This window comes from Maniola jurtina, chromosome 28 (genome assembly GCF_905333055.1).
Source record: "Maniola jurtina chromosome 28, ilManJurt1.1, whole genome shotgun sequence".
Classification (NCBI taxonomy): Eukaryota; Metazoa; Arthropoda; class Insecta; order Lepidoptera; family Nymphalidae; genus Maniola; species Maniola jurtina.
The window spans coordinates 3,360,601-3,376,071 of NC_060056.1; the positions used below are offsets into that span (position 1 = coordinate 3,360,601).

Consider the following 15,471-nt stretch of genomic DNA (forward strand, 5'->3'; position numbering starts at 1 on the left):
AATTGAAGAGTTGTTTTTCTACCTATGCACTGATATCTCCGAGATTTGTAAACCGATTTGCGTTGTTTCTTTTTCATTATTTGATAGAGGAACTTTGCAACATTGTTCATTAAAAAAATTGGATTGGAACTCCTCAATCCTGATGCTGCAGGGGATCTGACCAATCCACGCGGGTAAAGCTGCGGGCATCATCTAGTCACTTATATATTGTATCTGTCTTGTGGCAACTCTGTAACTGTTTTTTTTTCTCTGCGGCTACTAAAATAAAAGGCTGACTGCTTGCTAAAAGTTTTATTTTAAGTATATAAATAAATAAAGATAAAAAGTTTTATTTTAAAATATTCTAGAATCTAATCTTAAGATCTAAATAAATGAATACATTTTATGATAAAAAGACATACAGGCCTTTAATTATTATTAGAAAAACAACAAACGTTTATTTATGTCTTCGGGGATATTTTAAAGAAATTGGATATGGACGTCTGTTTTAAACTGTCAGAGGACTTTTCACATTTTATATTATATTTCTTTTTTATCGGCGTAACATCAGTATCAGGTCGAGCAATGCAATCTTTTGGAGAAATTTTATCTAACGGGTACTGCAATACGTATTGTTTCAATACTTTAGGAGTATCTTTTTTGATTTTTCTACCCCTCTTTTTGGGTTTTGAAATTTTCAAATTCAGCTCTTCAGATTTGAATCTAATCTTCAGGTTTATATTTCTGTTGCGAATAGATAATTCGGTGTTGTGATTTTTCTTATGTTTGAGTTTTTTACGTCTCTTCTTTTCAACATTACATTCTTTGTTATCAGATTTATCTTTATTCTTTTCATCAGCATGAGCTCTACGTTTTTTATATCTTGTTTTTTCGTCACTATCGTTTTTACAATCAGATTTTTCACCAGAACGATTTCTATTACATTCCCTGTCAAGAGCACGGTCTCTGTGTTGTTTTTTACTTTCTCGCACTATTTTGGTAGTTTTTCTCTTTTTACTGGCAACATCATCACTGGCTGGTAGTTTTCTTTTTGGCGGTTTTTTCAACACGTCTATAGCAAAATCAATAGTTTTTAATTTTGTTGGTACTGTTTCTAAATTTTCATGATTATGCTCGAAATTGCAATTAAATTTTCTGTCTACTTCATTGAGGTATTGATTTTTGAAACTTTCCAAATCGATATCAAGATTTTTTTCTGATATATTTTTATTTAGAGGGCTTAGTTTGAATGCGCATTTTTTCTCGGATATTTTGAAATCTTTGTCAATATTTTCAACTTTAACCAAGTCTATGTTGACAATTTGGTTGTTTTCTGAGATTTCCATGGAATCGTTTTCTAAGTTAATTTTTTTTAATTTCCTTGGCGTCTCGATTATGGGTAGACTGTTACTTGATTCTGCTATAAATTCTGGTGGTAATTGGAAAGGACTAGTACTATCAGACGAATCGTCTTCTAAAATGGTAGCTTTTTTTGGTGTCAAATTGGCGTTTTCACATATAATTAGCTGTTCTAGAGTACTTGGGTGCAATATATTTTCCTCTAAAGGTTCTGAGACTTTGTGTTCTAAAAGCTGTTCATAAGACTTTAAGCAATTTTGTTCTTGTGATTTTAAGTGGTTTCGTTCTGAACTTTCCAAGATATGTTCTGGAGTTTTTGAGATATCATTTTGTAGAGACACATCTTCATTTTGAATATTACATGAATTTTGTTCTGAACTTTCCAATATTTGTTCTGAAGTTTTTGAGATATCGATTTGTAGAGACAGATTTTCATTTTGAATATTACAATGTTGTTCTGAACTTTCCGAGGTATGTTCTGGAGTTTTTGAGATATCATTTCCAAAAGACAGATCTTTATTTTGAATACTATTTGAATGCTGTTCTGAACTTTTCGAGATATGTTCTGGAGTTTTTGAGATATCATTTCGTAGAGACATATCTTCATTTTGGATATAACTTGAATGTTTCATAGTTAAGTCCAATGCATTTTCTTTGTCTTCATCATTTTTTGCATCTTCGATAGATTCCTAAAACAAAAGATGATACACTATTTTTAAAGTTCAGTGTCTCAAAAGGACAAAAAAAAACCTGCCAAGTGCGAGTCAGACTCGCGCACCAAGGGTTCCATACTCGGGTATTTTTTCCGGTATTTTGCGATAAATCAAAAACTATTATGCATAAAAATAAATACAAATCTGTTTTAAAATGTAAATTGAAGTCCCTTTCATATGATACCCCACTTGGTATAGTTATCTTATTTTGAAAATTGAAACACATTTTAATTTTTTTTTAAATGATGTAACCATAAATTCGCGGTTCTCAGATTTATTCCTGTATTTGTGCTATAAGACCTACCTATCTGCCAAATTTCGTGATTCTAGGTCAACGGGAAGTACCCTATAGGTTTTCTTGACAGACACGACAGACGGACAGACGGATGGACGGACGGACGTACAGACAGACAAAGTGATCCGCTAGGTAGATGGATGACATCAGACGAGTCGCAGGGAGCCGCTGGATGGCGGCGGCGCAAGACCGTGGCGTGTGGGAGTCCCTACAAGAGAACTATGTCCAGCAGTGGGCGTCTATCGATTGATAATTTTACAACTTTTTACCTTTAATTTTTCTGGAGATTTCTTCCATTCCACATTCTGTTCATTCATCACACAGTCCAGAAGTCGTTCTAGTATTTCGCTGAAACAGAAGATATGAATACTTATTTAATCCATACTAATATTATAAATGCGAAAGTGTGTCTGTCTGTCTGCTACGTTTTCACGGCTCAACCTCTGAACCGATTTTAATTAAAGGTACAGAGTTACGAGTAGCTTAAATCCCGGGAAGGACATTGTCCGTCCTCGTGGATTTAGGTTTTTTAAAATCTCGCGGGAACTTTTTGCTTTTACGGGATAAAAAGTTGCCAAAGTCAATTTCCGGGGCGTAAGCTACCTCTGTACCAAATTTCATATAAATCGGTTAATCGGATAGACCCTTAAGAATCCCTCAGAAACTTTTTGATTTTCCGGGATATAAAACAGCCTATGTCCGTCCGCGGGATATAAGCTAACTCTGTACCAAATTTCGTCAAAATCAGTTAAACTGTTTCATAATCATAATCATAATCATTTATTTGCTCAAATGTAGGTTAGCATAGATTTTACAATTTATTTTAGTGTCACTACACTAGCCATGTAATGGCGTGCAAATATTTTACATAAGCAATGTAAACTACACTAAATAGTTTAAATGTACATTGAATATGCTCAAAATACCTTACACATTACAGTCATACTTAGACAAACAAAATAAAAATAAAAACTAGAGATATCGAAAAATCATAGATGCTATTATTTATAAGGATTCAGGTATTCCTTAATCGAATAGAAGCATTTCTCTAATAGCCACTTATTTAAAAATGATTTTAATGTAGTTAATGGCATAACTTTGACGTGGGAAGGAAGCTGATTAAAAATGCCATACAATATGAATTATTTTGGAATAAGCATAATTTTATATCAGGGTATATCAATCTGTCTTTGTGTCTCGTTGCTTTTCCAAGTGCATCTCCATGTCTGGTGAAGAGATCAGGGTTATTTTTTACAAATATGCACATTTCTTTTATATACATACAAGGTAGAGGGAGTATATTAAGGGATTTAAAAAGAGGTTTGCAACTATCCAAATAGTGAGCTCCGCATATTGCCCGTATACATTTTTTTTGTACTTTGAATGCTCTGTCTATGTCAACTGAGTTACCCCAAATTATCAGACCGTAATTAAGTACAGATGATACGTAACCGTGATACGCACTCAAAACAGCGTCTCTAGTGGCTATCTTCCTTAATTTTTTTAAAGCGAACACAAACTTATTGATTCTACTACATACAATGTCAATGTGATTTTTCCAGTTGCAGTGTTTATCAAGTTCAATCCCTAGAAATTTGGTTGATTCCACTTCACATATGACACTGTTATTGTAATGAATATGAAGAGGAATATCTTTAGCTTGAACGCTTTTGAATGCCACAATTTTTGTTTTATCTACATTAAGTTTTAAATTATTTTGGGCCGTGACAGACAGACAGACTGACACACTTTCGCATTTACAATATTAAGTATGGATATGGATTGATACAGGTACATACATGTGTAAATGCATCCATACTAATATGAGAAAATCAAAAAGTTCCCACAGGATTCCTAAAGACCCATCCGCTTAACCAATTTGTATGAAATTTGGTACCGAAGTAGCTTGAGTCACTGTAATTGACATAGGCAACTTTTTATCCCGGAAAATCAAACAGTTCCCACGGGATCTTCGAAAACTTAAGTCCACGCGGATGTAGTCACGGACATCTTCTGGTAAAAAATAGAATTGAAATTAAAATTTCATACAAGCTCCCATATTAAGATAGTTCTTTCACGTTTGACAAGTGTAAATTAAAAATTTATAACACCCCCGACAAGTGAAGGTTACAGTAACTAGAAAAGAGCTGATAACTTTCAAACGGCTGAACCGATTTTCTTGAATTATAGCTAAGAACACTCTCGAACAAGCCACTTTTCAAACAAAAAAAAAACTAAATTAAAATCGGTTCATCATTTTAGGAGCTACGATGCCGCAGACAGATACACAGATACACACATCAAACTTATAACACCCCTCTTTTTGGGTCGGGAATTAATAAAAAGTCGCTGATTTGACTTGTATTATCATCCCTAATATTGTTACAGTTCAACTCACCTAACGATTCTCCTTTTAACACACGCTGGTTTAGGCGTCTTAAACTTTTCCCTCATCTCTTCTACAATCTCACGATCCAATATCACTTTCTCGACTTCAGTATTTGATATTTTCTCATTTAACCCCTGTTTTAGTAGTTTTAGTGGTGATAGCAACTCGTTTTCTGGCTGTTTTAGGAGTTTTAGTGGTGATTCTAAGTTGTTTTCTGGTTGATTCTGTTCAGTGGTTAATATATCCTGTTTTAGTGGAATTCGTGGTGTCAGTGATCCTGGTTGTTTTTGTTCAGTTGCCATATTTGTGGTGGGCCGTCTAGGAGTTTTAAGATTCAGATCTTCACGACTTAAGTCTGTATTGGATTTTACTGAAACAAAAAAAAAACTACATACTAATGGATAGGTGCTTCTACAAAATAGATGAATTTTTGGATGTTTTTTTTTTCTCTCTTCTGGATTTACAAAGATTAGCCAATGTCAAGTTTGTAGTTATTTACAAGTTAGGGAAACTATATAAGTATAGACTTCGTCTGTGCCGGCGCCCGCCGACATACGCGCGGCGCCCCTTTAGAGTGCTTCCGAGTCAGTTTCACCACCAAAAACACCAGTGAAACACAAAAATTAGTTTAGGAGCTACGATGCCACAGACAGATGCACAGATACACACGTCAAACTTATAACACCCCTCTTTTTGGGTCGGGGGTTAAAAACTTACCAGCATTGGTTTCGATTTCAGTCTTAATCTGTACATTTTGTGATGAAGTTGATGACCTGAAAATTAAGGACAAAATGACTTAATTGTTTGCGCAAAGAATCGGCCTGGCTGAACAGTCAAAGTCAAATCACTTATTCAAAATAGGTACGTTTGATAGTCAATAGGGTCTTAGACTATAGTCATAAAAACCGGCCAAGTGCGAGTCAGACTCGCGCACCGAGGGTTCCGTACTCGGGTACTTTTCCGACACACCATAAATTAATAACTATTATGCATAAAAATAAATAAAAATCTGTTTTACAATGTACAGGTAAAGCCCTTTAATATGATACCCCACTTGGTAAAGTTATCTTACTTCGAAAATTGAAAATACTAATTATATTTGTTCATGAACACATTTTATTTTATTTTGTGATGTAACCACAAATTCAGTTTCGGATTTTTTTCTTTACTTGTGCTATAAGACCTACCTACCTGCCAAATTTCATGATTCTAGGTCAACGGGAAGTACCCTATAGGTTTTCTTGACAGACACGACAGACGGACAGACAACAAAGTGATCTTATAAGGGTTCCGTTTTTCCTTTTGAGGTACGGAACCCTAAAAAAATGTAACCACAAATTCACGGTTTTCGGATTTTCTCTTTACGTGTGCTATAAGACCTACCTACCTGCCTTTCATAATTCTAGGTCAACGGGAAGTACCCTGTAGGTTTCTTGACAGACAGACAGACGACGAAGTGATCTTTTAAGGGTTCTTTTTTCCTTTAGAGATACGGAACCCTAAAAAACTTACATATTTAAAGTGGGCCTCGGTTTTGTCCGTCGGATGGACATTCGACTCGGCATGATGGGGCCCGACGGCACATGTTGCGTCTCTTGCTCGTGCGTTGGTAGTGACACTGAAAGATGAAACACAAGATAAATTAACGATAAACAAGTGTAAATTAAAAATTTATAACACCGCCGACATTTGTCATTTGACATTTGTCAATTGACATAATATTATGAACCTAACGGTTATCTAACCTTCTTTTCTACAAGAAAACTAGAAAATAGCTGATAACTTTTAAACGGCTGAACCAATTTTTTTGGATTATAGCTAAGAACACTCTCGATCAAGCCACCTTTCAAACAAAAAAAAGTAAATTAAAATCGGTTCATTCGTTTAGGCGCTACGATGCCACAGACAGATACACAGATACACAGACACACAGATACACACGTCAAACTTATAACACCCCTCTTTTTGGGTCGGGGGTTAAAAAGGTTGCTGACCAGGGACGGACCGCGAGTTTGTTGGGCCCTGGGCTAATACTACTTGGGGGTCTGACTAATGGGGATGATACCTAGGTCAAAAATAAATTATTCTTCTTCTTCCAGTACCATCCTCCTATCGGAGGTTGGCAATCATTAAGGCCAACTGGATTTTGTTCACCGCTGCTCTAAACAGTGACCGTGTACTCATATTAAACCACTGGCGAAGGTTCTTAAGCTAGGATGTTCGTCTACGGCCAGGTCTACGCTTGCCTTTTATTTTGCCCTGTACTATGAGCTGCAGCAAAGTCATATTTTGAGTTACGCATTATATGTTATTAAATTATTCTTAGTAATTACTAGCTGATGCCCGCGACTTCGTTCGCGTGGATGTAGGTTTTTTGAAATTCCCGTGGGAACTCTTTGATATTCCGGGATAAAAAGTAGCCTATGTGCTAATCCAGGGTATTATCTATCTCCATTCCAAATTTCAGCCCAATCCGTCCAGTAGTTTTTGCGTGAAGGAGTAACAAACATACACACACACACACATACAAATTTTCTCTTTTATAATATTAGTGTGATTAAATAGAGAGTCTACCAAAATTCTTAAAATCCACATTCGCTGGTAGTTTTAAGTTTGCTAACCATTTCAAATTAACGATTTAACTTAAAAAGTACGTGAAATGTTATGACAAAATAAGATAACTATACCAAACGGGGTATCATATGAAAGGGCTTTACCTGTACATTGTAAAACAGATTTTTATGCATAATAGTTATTAATTTATCGTGTGTCGGAAAAATACCCAAATACGGAACCCTCGGTGCGATCAAGCCATCTTTCAAACAAAAAAACTAAATTAAAATCGGTTCATTCGTTTAGGCGCTACTATGCCACAGACAGATACACAGATACACAGGTACACACGTCAAACTTATAACACCCCTCTGTTTGGGTCGGGGGTTAAAAAATAGTCGAGTACGGAACACTCGGTGCGCGAGTCTGACTCGCACTTGGCCGGTTTATCTTTGTTAGTATGTTACCAGCGTCAATAACTTCCAGGTGTGAGAGGTCGGGCGCCGCGGGGCTGCAAACCGCGCACACATACAACTTGCTGCTGAGACACGCCTGATGCGAGCCCGGACCTCCGCAAAGCACGCACAGTTTTATATCCCACCGCCTGCAAAAAATCTCTCATTATTATCATCATCATCAACCGCTCGCTCGCACTCGCGCACACACACACACACACACACACACACACACACACACACACACACACACACACACACACACACACACACGCGCACACGCACACCTTGATATCTTTTTGGAAACTATCCAACCGATGTGCCCCAAACCGGTTTCACTAGAAAGGCAATAATGCGAAGATTTTTTTGGCGTAGTTGCACACGCCGCGTATCCGGTAGTTACAATAATAAAACACAATTACCCTGAGTCCGCCAACACAATTACACTGATATTTACAGTGGTAATTTTTGCGTGAAAGAGTAACACACACACACACACACACACACACACACACACACACACGCACAGACACATACAGAGACGCACACACTCGCTCAAATTCGCTCACACTCGCACACACTGGACCGGTTTCATTGGAAAGGCAATAATGCAAAGATTTTTGAGCGTAGTATCCTAGTTATAATAATAAAACACAATTACCCCTGAGTCCGCATCATACTTCCGACCCTATGTGCATATGGAGACATCCGCACGACACTCCACGGGTCGCTCATATATTCCCGAAAACGTGGTTGGAACCGGTTTCATTAGAAAGGCAATAATGCGAAGATTTTTTTTAGAATAATAGAACACAATTACCCTGAGTCCGCATCATATTTCCCACCCTGTGTGCATATGCAGACATCCGCACGACACTCCACGGGTCGCTCATATATTCCCGAAAACGCGTTTTGAACCGGTTTCATTAGAAAGGCAATAATGCGAAGATTTTTTTTAGAATAATAGAACACAATTACCCTGAGTCCGCATCATATTTCCGACCCAGTGTGCATATGCAGACATCCGCACGACACTCCACGGGTCGCTCGTATATTCCCGAAAACGCGTTTTGGTCTAACTCCCATGCTGCATCTCTGAAAGGACAAATATCATTGCATCGTATTCCTCACTAGCTGATGCCTGCGACTTCGTTCCCGTGGATTTAAGTTTTTCGAATTTCCGTGGGGACTCTTTGATTTTCCGGGTAAAAAGTAACCGGCCAAGTGCGAGTCACACTCGCGCACTGAGGGTTCCGTGCTCGGGTATTTTTTCCAACATTTTGCACGATAAATCAAAAACTATTATACATAAAAATAAATAGAAATCTGTTTTAAGAATGTACATATAAATCCCTTTCATATGATACCCCACTTGGTAAAGTTATCTTACTTTGAAAATTGAAACACTGTATAGTGATGTGTTGCATGGCACTTTGAAATGGACTGTACACTTTTATGGTTTTATAAATGTTTAATGTAATCAAATATGAATCAAGTACAATAATATTAACACGCTGGTAATTAGGAGGCGGTCGCGCCGCGAATGCTCGTGCCGCGCGCCGGCGCCGCACCGCGAGGCCCCCCGCTCCCGCAGGCGGCCGCCGCCGCGCACGCCTTGTTTAGTGCTATAGCACTAGACAAACACATTTTAATTTTTTTTAATGATGTAACCACTAATTCACGGTTTTAGGATTTATTCCTGTACTTGTGTTATAAGACCTACCTACCTGCCAAATTTCATGATTCTAGGTTAACGAGAAGTACCCTATAGGTTTTCTTGGCAGACAGACAGACAACAAAGTGATCCTATAAGGGTTCCACTTTTCCTTTTGAGGTACGGAGCCCTAAAAACTGCAATATCCCATCCAGGTTAGCCCGCTTCAATCTTGGACTGCATCATCACTTACCACCAGGTGAGATTGCAGTCAAGGGCAAACTTGTACCTATCTGAATAAAAGTTAAGTTCTCACCTGTCCGGTATGAAGTATCCTTGTTCCACCACAGCGGAATAAAACCTGTCCTTGTCATTACACAGTGGACATTTGAAGTAGTATAGGCCTGCGCTGAACGCCATGCGCTGAAAATAGCACACTTTTAGGGTTCCGGGTTGCAATACGTTGAGCCTTGATAGCTCAACGGTTGAGGAGCGGACTGAATTCAGAAAGGTCAGCGGTTCAAACCCCACCCGTTGCACTATTGTCCTACCCACACCTAGCATAAGCTTTATGCTATGCTACGTATTGAACTGGAAGATTGGTGATACCAAATTATGTAGGTTAGACTAAGAAACACTATTTAAACAACAGCGGCTTGATTGTGGTAGAATGATAGCTACAATAAATAGAATAGATTTTTTTAACCCCCCATCCAAAAAGAGGGATGTTATAAGTTTGACGTGTGTATCTGTGTATCTTTGTGTCTGTGTATCTGTCTGTGGCATCGTAGCGCTTAAACGAATGAACCGATTTTAATTTACTTTTTTTTGTTTGAAAGGTGGCTTGATCGAGAGTGTTCTTAGCTATAATCCAAAAAAAATTGGTTCACCCGTTTAAAAGTTATCAGCTCTTTTCTAGTTTTCTTGTAGAAAAGTAGGTTAGATAACCCTTAGGTTCATAATATTCAAGTGTCAACTGACAAATGTCAAGCTGTCAAGATGGACGTTGCCTAGATATACATAATTATTTATTTGAAAATGATGTTTTGGAAAACTCAGATACTTTGGATCGTAGGCGCGGAATAGTCCAAGAAAATGTTATCAGCTCTTTTCTAGTTATTGGAACCTTCACTTGTCGGGGGTGTTATAAATTTTTAATTTACACTTGTATTAAAGTAGACTACAAGTGCTTTTAAATTGTCAAAATAATTTATCACTAGTTCGGAATGCCGTTCCTACCGAGAAAAACCAGCAAATGTTACGATCGCAATCACCTCTGATTGGTTGACGCTCGCTGACTATTAGCTACAGTGGGCTCGTTAGCCCACTTCCATCTTAGACCGCATCATCACTTACCACCAGGTGAGACTGCAGACAAGGGCTAACTTGTAACTCTATTTACCTGCAAACAACTCCTATGGAACCAAGCGTCCCTCGCGCAGCAAGGTAGCCAAAAGGTTTCCGTAGAAGGGAATCCATCCACTGCTTCATAGCATATACTACTACCAAACCTCTTACAGGTTAGCCCACTTCCATCTTAGACCGCATCATCACTTACCACCAGGTGAGACCGCAGACAAGGGCTAAATTGCAACTCCATTTACCTGCAAACAACTCCTATGGAACCAAGCATCCCTCGCGCAGCAAGGTGGCCAAAAGGTTTCCGTAGAAGGGAATCCATCCACGGCTTCATAGCATATCACACATACTGTTTCTAGATCCTCCGTGCATTCTAAAATCAAACAAACATACAAATGTTTTCAAAAAACCCGGCCAAGTGCGAGTCAGACTCGCGCATTGAGGGTTCTGTACTCGGGTATTTTTCCCAACATTTTGCACAATAAATCAAAAACTATCATACATAAAAATAAATAAAAATCTGTTTTAGGATGTACAGGTAAAGCCCTTTCATATGATACCCCACTTGGTATAGTTATCTTACTTTAAAAATAAAACACTTTTTTTTTTGTGATCTAACCACAAATTCACGGTTTCGGATTTATTCCTTTACTTGAGCTATTAGACCTACCTTTCTAATTCTAAATTTCATGATTCTAGGACAAAGGGAAGTAACCTATAGGTTTTCTTGACAGACATGACAGACAGACAGACAGACCAGACAGACAGACAGACAGACAGACAGACAGACAGACAGACAGACAGACAGACAGACAGACAGACAGACAGACAGACAGACAGACCGACAGACAGACAGACCGACAGACAGACAGACAACAAAGTGATCCTATAAGGGTTCCGTTTTTCCTTTTGAGGTAAGGAACCCTAAAAACATGGCAGATAACTAAACTTACCAGTCTTTTTAGTTTCTTTACCACTATATGCTTTCAAATTGCGCATGGATTTTCCTTGGTTGCCTTGCCTTATTTTAGCCAATCTTGATCTAACTTTAGACATTAGCTCAGCTGGTAGTTTTTGCTTGGGCGCATGCTTTTCACAGTATGACCTATAAACACAGATATACACAAGTTCACTAGATAAGATGTGCCATACAATTTTTAGGGTTCTGTACCTCAAAAGGAAAAAAGAACCCCTATGGCATCACTTTGTTGTGTCTGTCTGTCGCGTCTGTCAAGAAACCTATAGGGTACTTCCCATTGACCTAGATCTTACAACACACATAAGGGGGAAAATCCGAAAAACATGAGTTTGTGGTTACTAAAAAAAATGAAATGTGTTCATGAACAAATAAATAATTAGTATTTTCAACTTTTAATTTTAATTTAGATTAATATTTACCAAATGGGGTAGGTATCATATGGAAGGGCTTTACCTGTACATTCTAAAACACAGTTTTTTTTTTTTTTTTAGGTAAATGGAAAGTACCCTATAGGTTTTCTTGACAGACACAACTGACGGACAAGGAAGTGATTCTATAAGGGTTCCATATTTCCTTTTGAGGTATGGACTCCTAAAAATTATAAAAATAAAATACAATGTCTAAATATCTTTCTCTCTAGATTAGGCTCTCTATGGAAAAGGACAGCGATAGATATAGACCTGTCAGTTCAATTTAGAAATTGTATACAACAAAATTAGCCATAGCACCTACTTATAATTGCCATAATAGAGAGACGCAGCCTTCTTCTCCCTCCCACAGGGTAGGTGGAACTGTTTCTTACAATAATTTCTAAACTAAAATGAGAGGTCTAAATATATTGTTCTCTGTGTGAAAAGGACAGGGATAGCTGACAGTTTAGTTTACAAATTATGTACAGCAAAATTAGGTAGCCATAGCACTTATAATTGCCATAATAGAGAGAGACAGTAACTGTCTCTTACAATAATTTCTAAACTAAAATGAGACATCTAAATATATTGTTCTCTGTGTGAAAAGGACAGGGATAGCTATAGACCTGTCAGTTTAGTTTACAAATTATGTACAGCAAAATTAGCCATAGCACTTACTTATAATTGCCATAATAGAGAGAGACAGGACTGTTTCTTACAATAATTTCTAAACTAAAATGAGAGATCTAAATATATTACTCTCTGTGTGAAAAGGACAGCTATAGACCTGATAGTTCAGTTTACAAATTGTGTACAACAGAATTAGCCACAGTACTTACTTATAATTGCCATAATAGAGAGAGACAGCCTTTTTCTCCCTCCCACAGGGCAGGTGGAACTGTTTCTTACATTGTGTTATACTGCATCCCAAAGTTGCACCCTCCACACCACAGTATGAACATCTCTGCAAATATAAAGTTAGGTATACAATCAAAGTTGGGCTTCCTCTGTGTTGGCGTTTGCTCGCGCGTGCTCTGCCCTTTTTCGGAGTGTTTTTTTTTTTGTTAAAAGTGGCCGGGTTTTGTGTTTTACTGGTGTTTTTTGGTGGTGGAACAGACTGGGAAGCGCTCCAAAGAGGCGCCGCGCGTGTGTCGGCGAGCGCCGGCACAGACGAAGTCCATACTTATATAGTTTCCCTGACTTCGTCTGGCTTTGGGCGAGAGAGAAAAAAATAAAATCCAAGTTGGTTAGCAACAGTGTGACAATCACAATCTCGGCTTGAAAATTGGAATATTTTTCAACTCCAGAGTCGAGTTTTGATGCTGAGTGTTCAAAGTCTGTGGTTCAAGAGTTCTGGAGCTTCATTAAAAAAAAAAAAATGACACAACAGACAGATAGAGGTTGTTTTCTCTGTATATCCTGGAATCCTAAAAATCAAAAAAGCAGACAAAGTCACAGGCTTTAGCTAGTAACTGAGTAAAAACAACAACTCACATGCTTTTTACTCCTCTCGATCTCTGCCAAAATGTCAGGGTACATGAATCCAAATAGACCTTCCTCATCTTTGCCTTTTTGTATGAGACAACAGGATAGTAACTGAAATTTAATAAATCCATACTAATATTATAAATGTGAAAGTGTGTCTGTCTGTCTGCTAGCTTATCAAGGCCCAACCGTTTAACCAATTTTAATTAAATTTCATACAAAGTTAGCATACATCCCGGAGAAGGAGATAGGCTACTTTTATCCTGGAAAATTAAAAAGTTCCCACAGGATTCTTAAAGGTCCGTCCTATTAACCGATTCATACAAAATTTGGTATAGAGGTGGCTTGCACCCCGGAAATTGACATAGGCAAATCAAAACCAAACAGGCAACCAAATCCAGGCAGATGAAGTTGCAGGCATCCTCTAGTATTTTATGTTGGTGTCAATTCTGATTTCTTTCTCTAAACTAAATTTAGAGTATCTGCATCTCTTTCTCTTTAATATTGCTAAGAAAAATCAATTTTAAATTTAAAGACTCAATTTTAGTGCACTCTACAAAATTAAACAATACACTCACAACTGGCATCTAACATCACAAGGTTTGACAGTTCTAAATCAAATTAGATTTGTCTGTTTGTCTGTCCTTTTCTTATTACACTGGTAAGAAAAAGATGTGAATACTCTAAAATTTTGTTGGGCTTAGAATCAGTACAATTGAATACCTGACTTGCCCCTTTAATTCCATTCTATTACAAGTTAACACCTTGACTGCAATCTCACCTGGTGTTAAGTGATGATGCAGTCTGAGGTAGGAGGTAACGGAAAAGGTATGACACTTTTTATAAAACTAATTTCTAAATACTCTTTATCAGTTTCTAGACTGCATTGTACAGGAATGCTAAATCGCTTGGCGATATCGCTCTTCTAAGTTACAGTGTTACAGTAGATTTATGACAAGTGTAAATTAATAAATTATAACACCCCCCCGACAAGTGAAGGTTACAGTAACTAGAAAAGAGCTGATAACTCTCAAACGGCTGAACTGATTTTCTCAGATTATAGCTAGGAACACTCTCGATCAAGGCACCTTTCGAACAAAAAAATCTAAATTAAAATCGGTTCATTAGTTTAGGAGCTATGATGCCACAGACAGATACACACGTCAAACTTATAACAACCCTCTTTTTGGGTCGGGGTTAAAAATATACTTACAACACAAAAATAGTGGCAATGAATATTTCCAATGCTGTACAGTTTCCCGTATGCTGTCTCTTCTTTGGCGTCCCTTCTACAGAAGGCGCAGGGGGCATTTGTATCCGCCAATTTTGCCAGATATTTTGCACCTTTCACACATTTCGTCCCGGCCATGTTATGAACGTTTTATTTAGGACATTCATTAAAACGGCATTATTAATAGCTGGAATTGAGTTTGTTAATTAATATTCTTACAGTATTACATAATTTATATACTTAGCATTACAAATGAACGTGACTAGTTTGATTACAAACGAAATAATGAAGGAAATTTTATCACACACAACACACCCTATTCTGCCAACTGGGCACAAATCCTAGAGCTATAAGCTACTACGGTTGATAGAGATGAAAATACATCACAGCGTCATTATATTTATCGAAATTAATGTAAAATATTTACTAAATAAATTCATAAATTAACTTCGTTCCCAATATCCAGATCCAAATTCCAAAAAAAATGTCAAACTAAAAAAATGATTTTGGGCTTTTGGCGGGAAAGGAAATATTATACAAAATCCATAGACATAGAAATACTTTTCGTTTAGAAACATGATATTATTGTAAATGAAAATGAATTTTTGAG

The 15,471-nt window shown here is 37.4% G+C and overlaps 1 protein-coding gene across 3 annotated transcripts; it reads right to left on the reverse strand.

Annotated features, from left to right (window-relative positions):
- Nucleotides 1-276: 276 nt before the first annotated feature.
- LOC123879395 lies at nt 277-15,388 on the reverse strand. 3 transcript variants are annotated; one of them, XM_045927064.1, is made up of 14 exons: nt 15,289-15,388; nt 14,844-15,048; nt 13,640-13,741; nt 12,985-13,109; nt 11,710-11,861; nt 11,002-11,129; nt 9,714-9,820; nt 8,722-8,838; nt 7,756-7,892; nt 6,248-6,353; nt 5,453-5,508; nt 4,745-5,105; nt 2,616-2,694; nt 277-2,027 (listed from the first exon to the last, which is right to left on the reverse strand). In XM_045927064.1, the coding sequence occupies exons 2-14, from the start codon at nt 14,997-14,999 to the stop codon at nt 441-443; spliced, it is 3,213 nt and encodes a 1,070-aa protein (XP_045783020.1). In that variant the 5' UTR covers nt 15,000-15,048; nt 15,289-15,388; the 3' UTR covers nt 277-440. The 3 variants fall into 3 exon arrangements, with proteins under 3 accessions (XP_045783020.1, XP_045783017.1, XP_045783018.1); XM_045927061.1 differs by having other exon boundaries at nt 15,177-15,372; XM_045927062.1 differs by lacking the exon at nt 15,289-15,388 and having other exon boundaries at nt 14,844-15,170.
- Between the last annotated feature and the right edge of the window lie 83 nt (nt 15,389-15,471).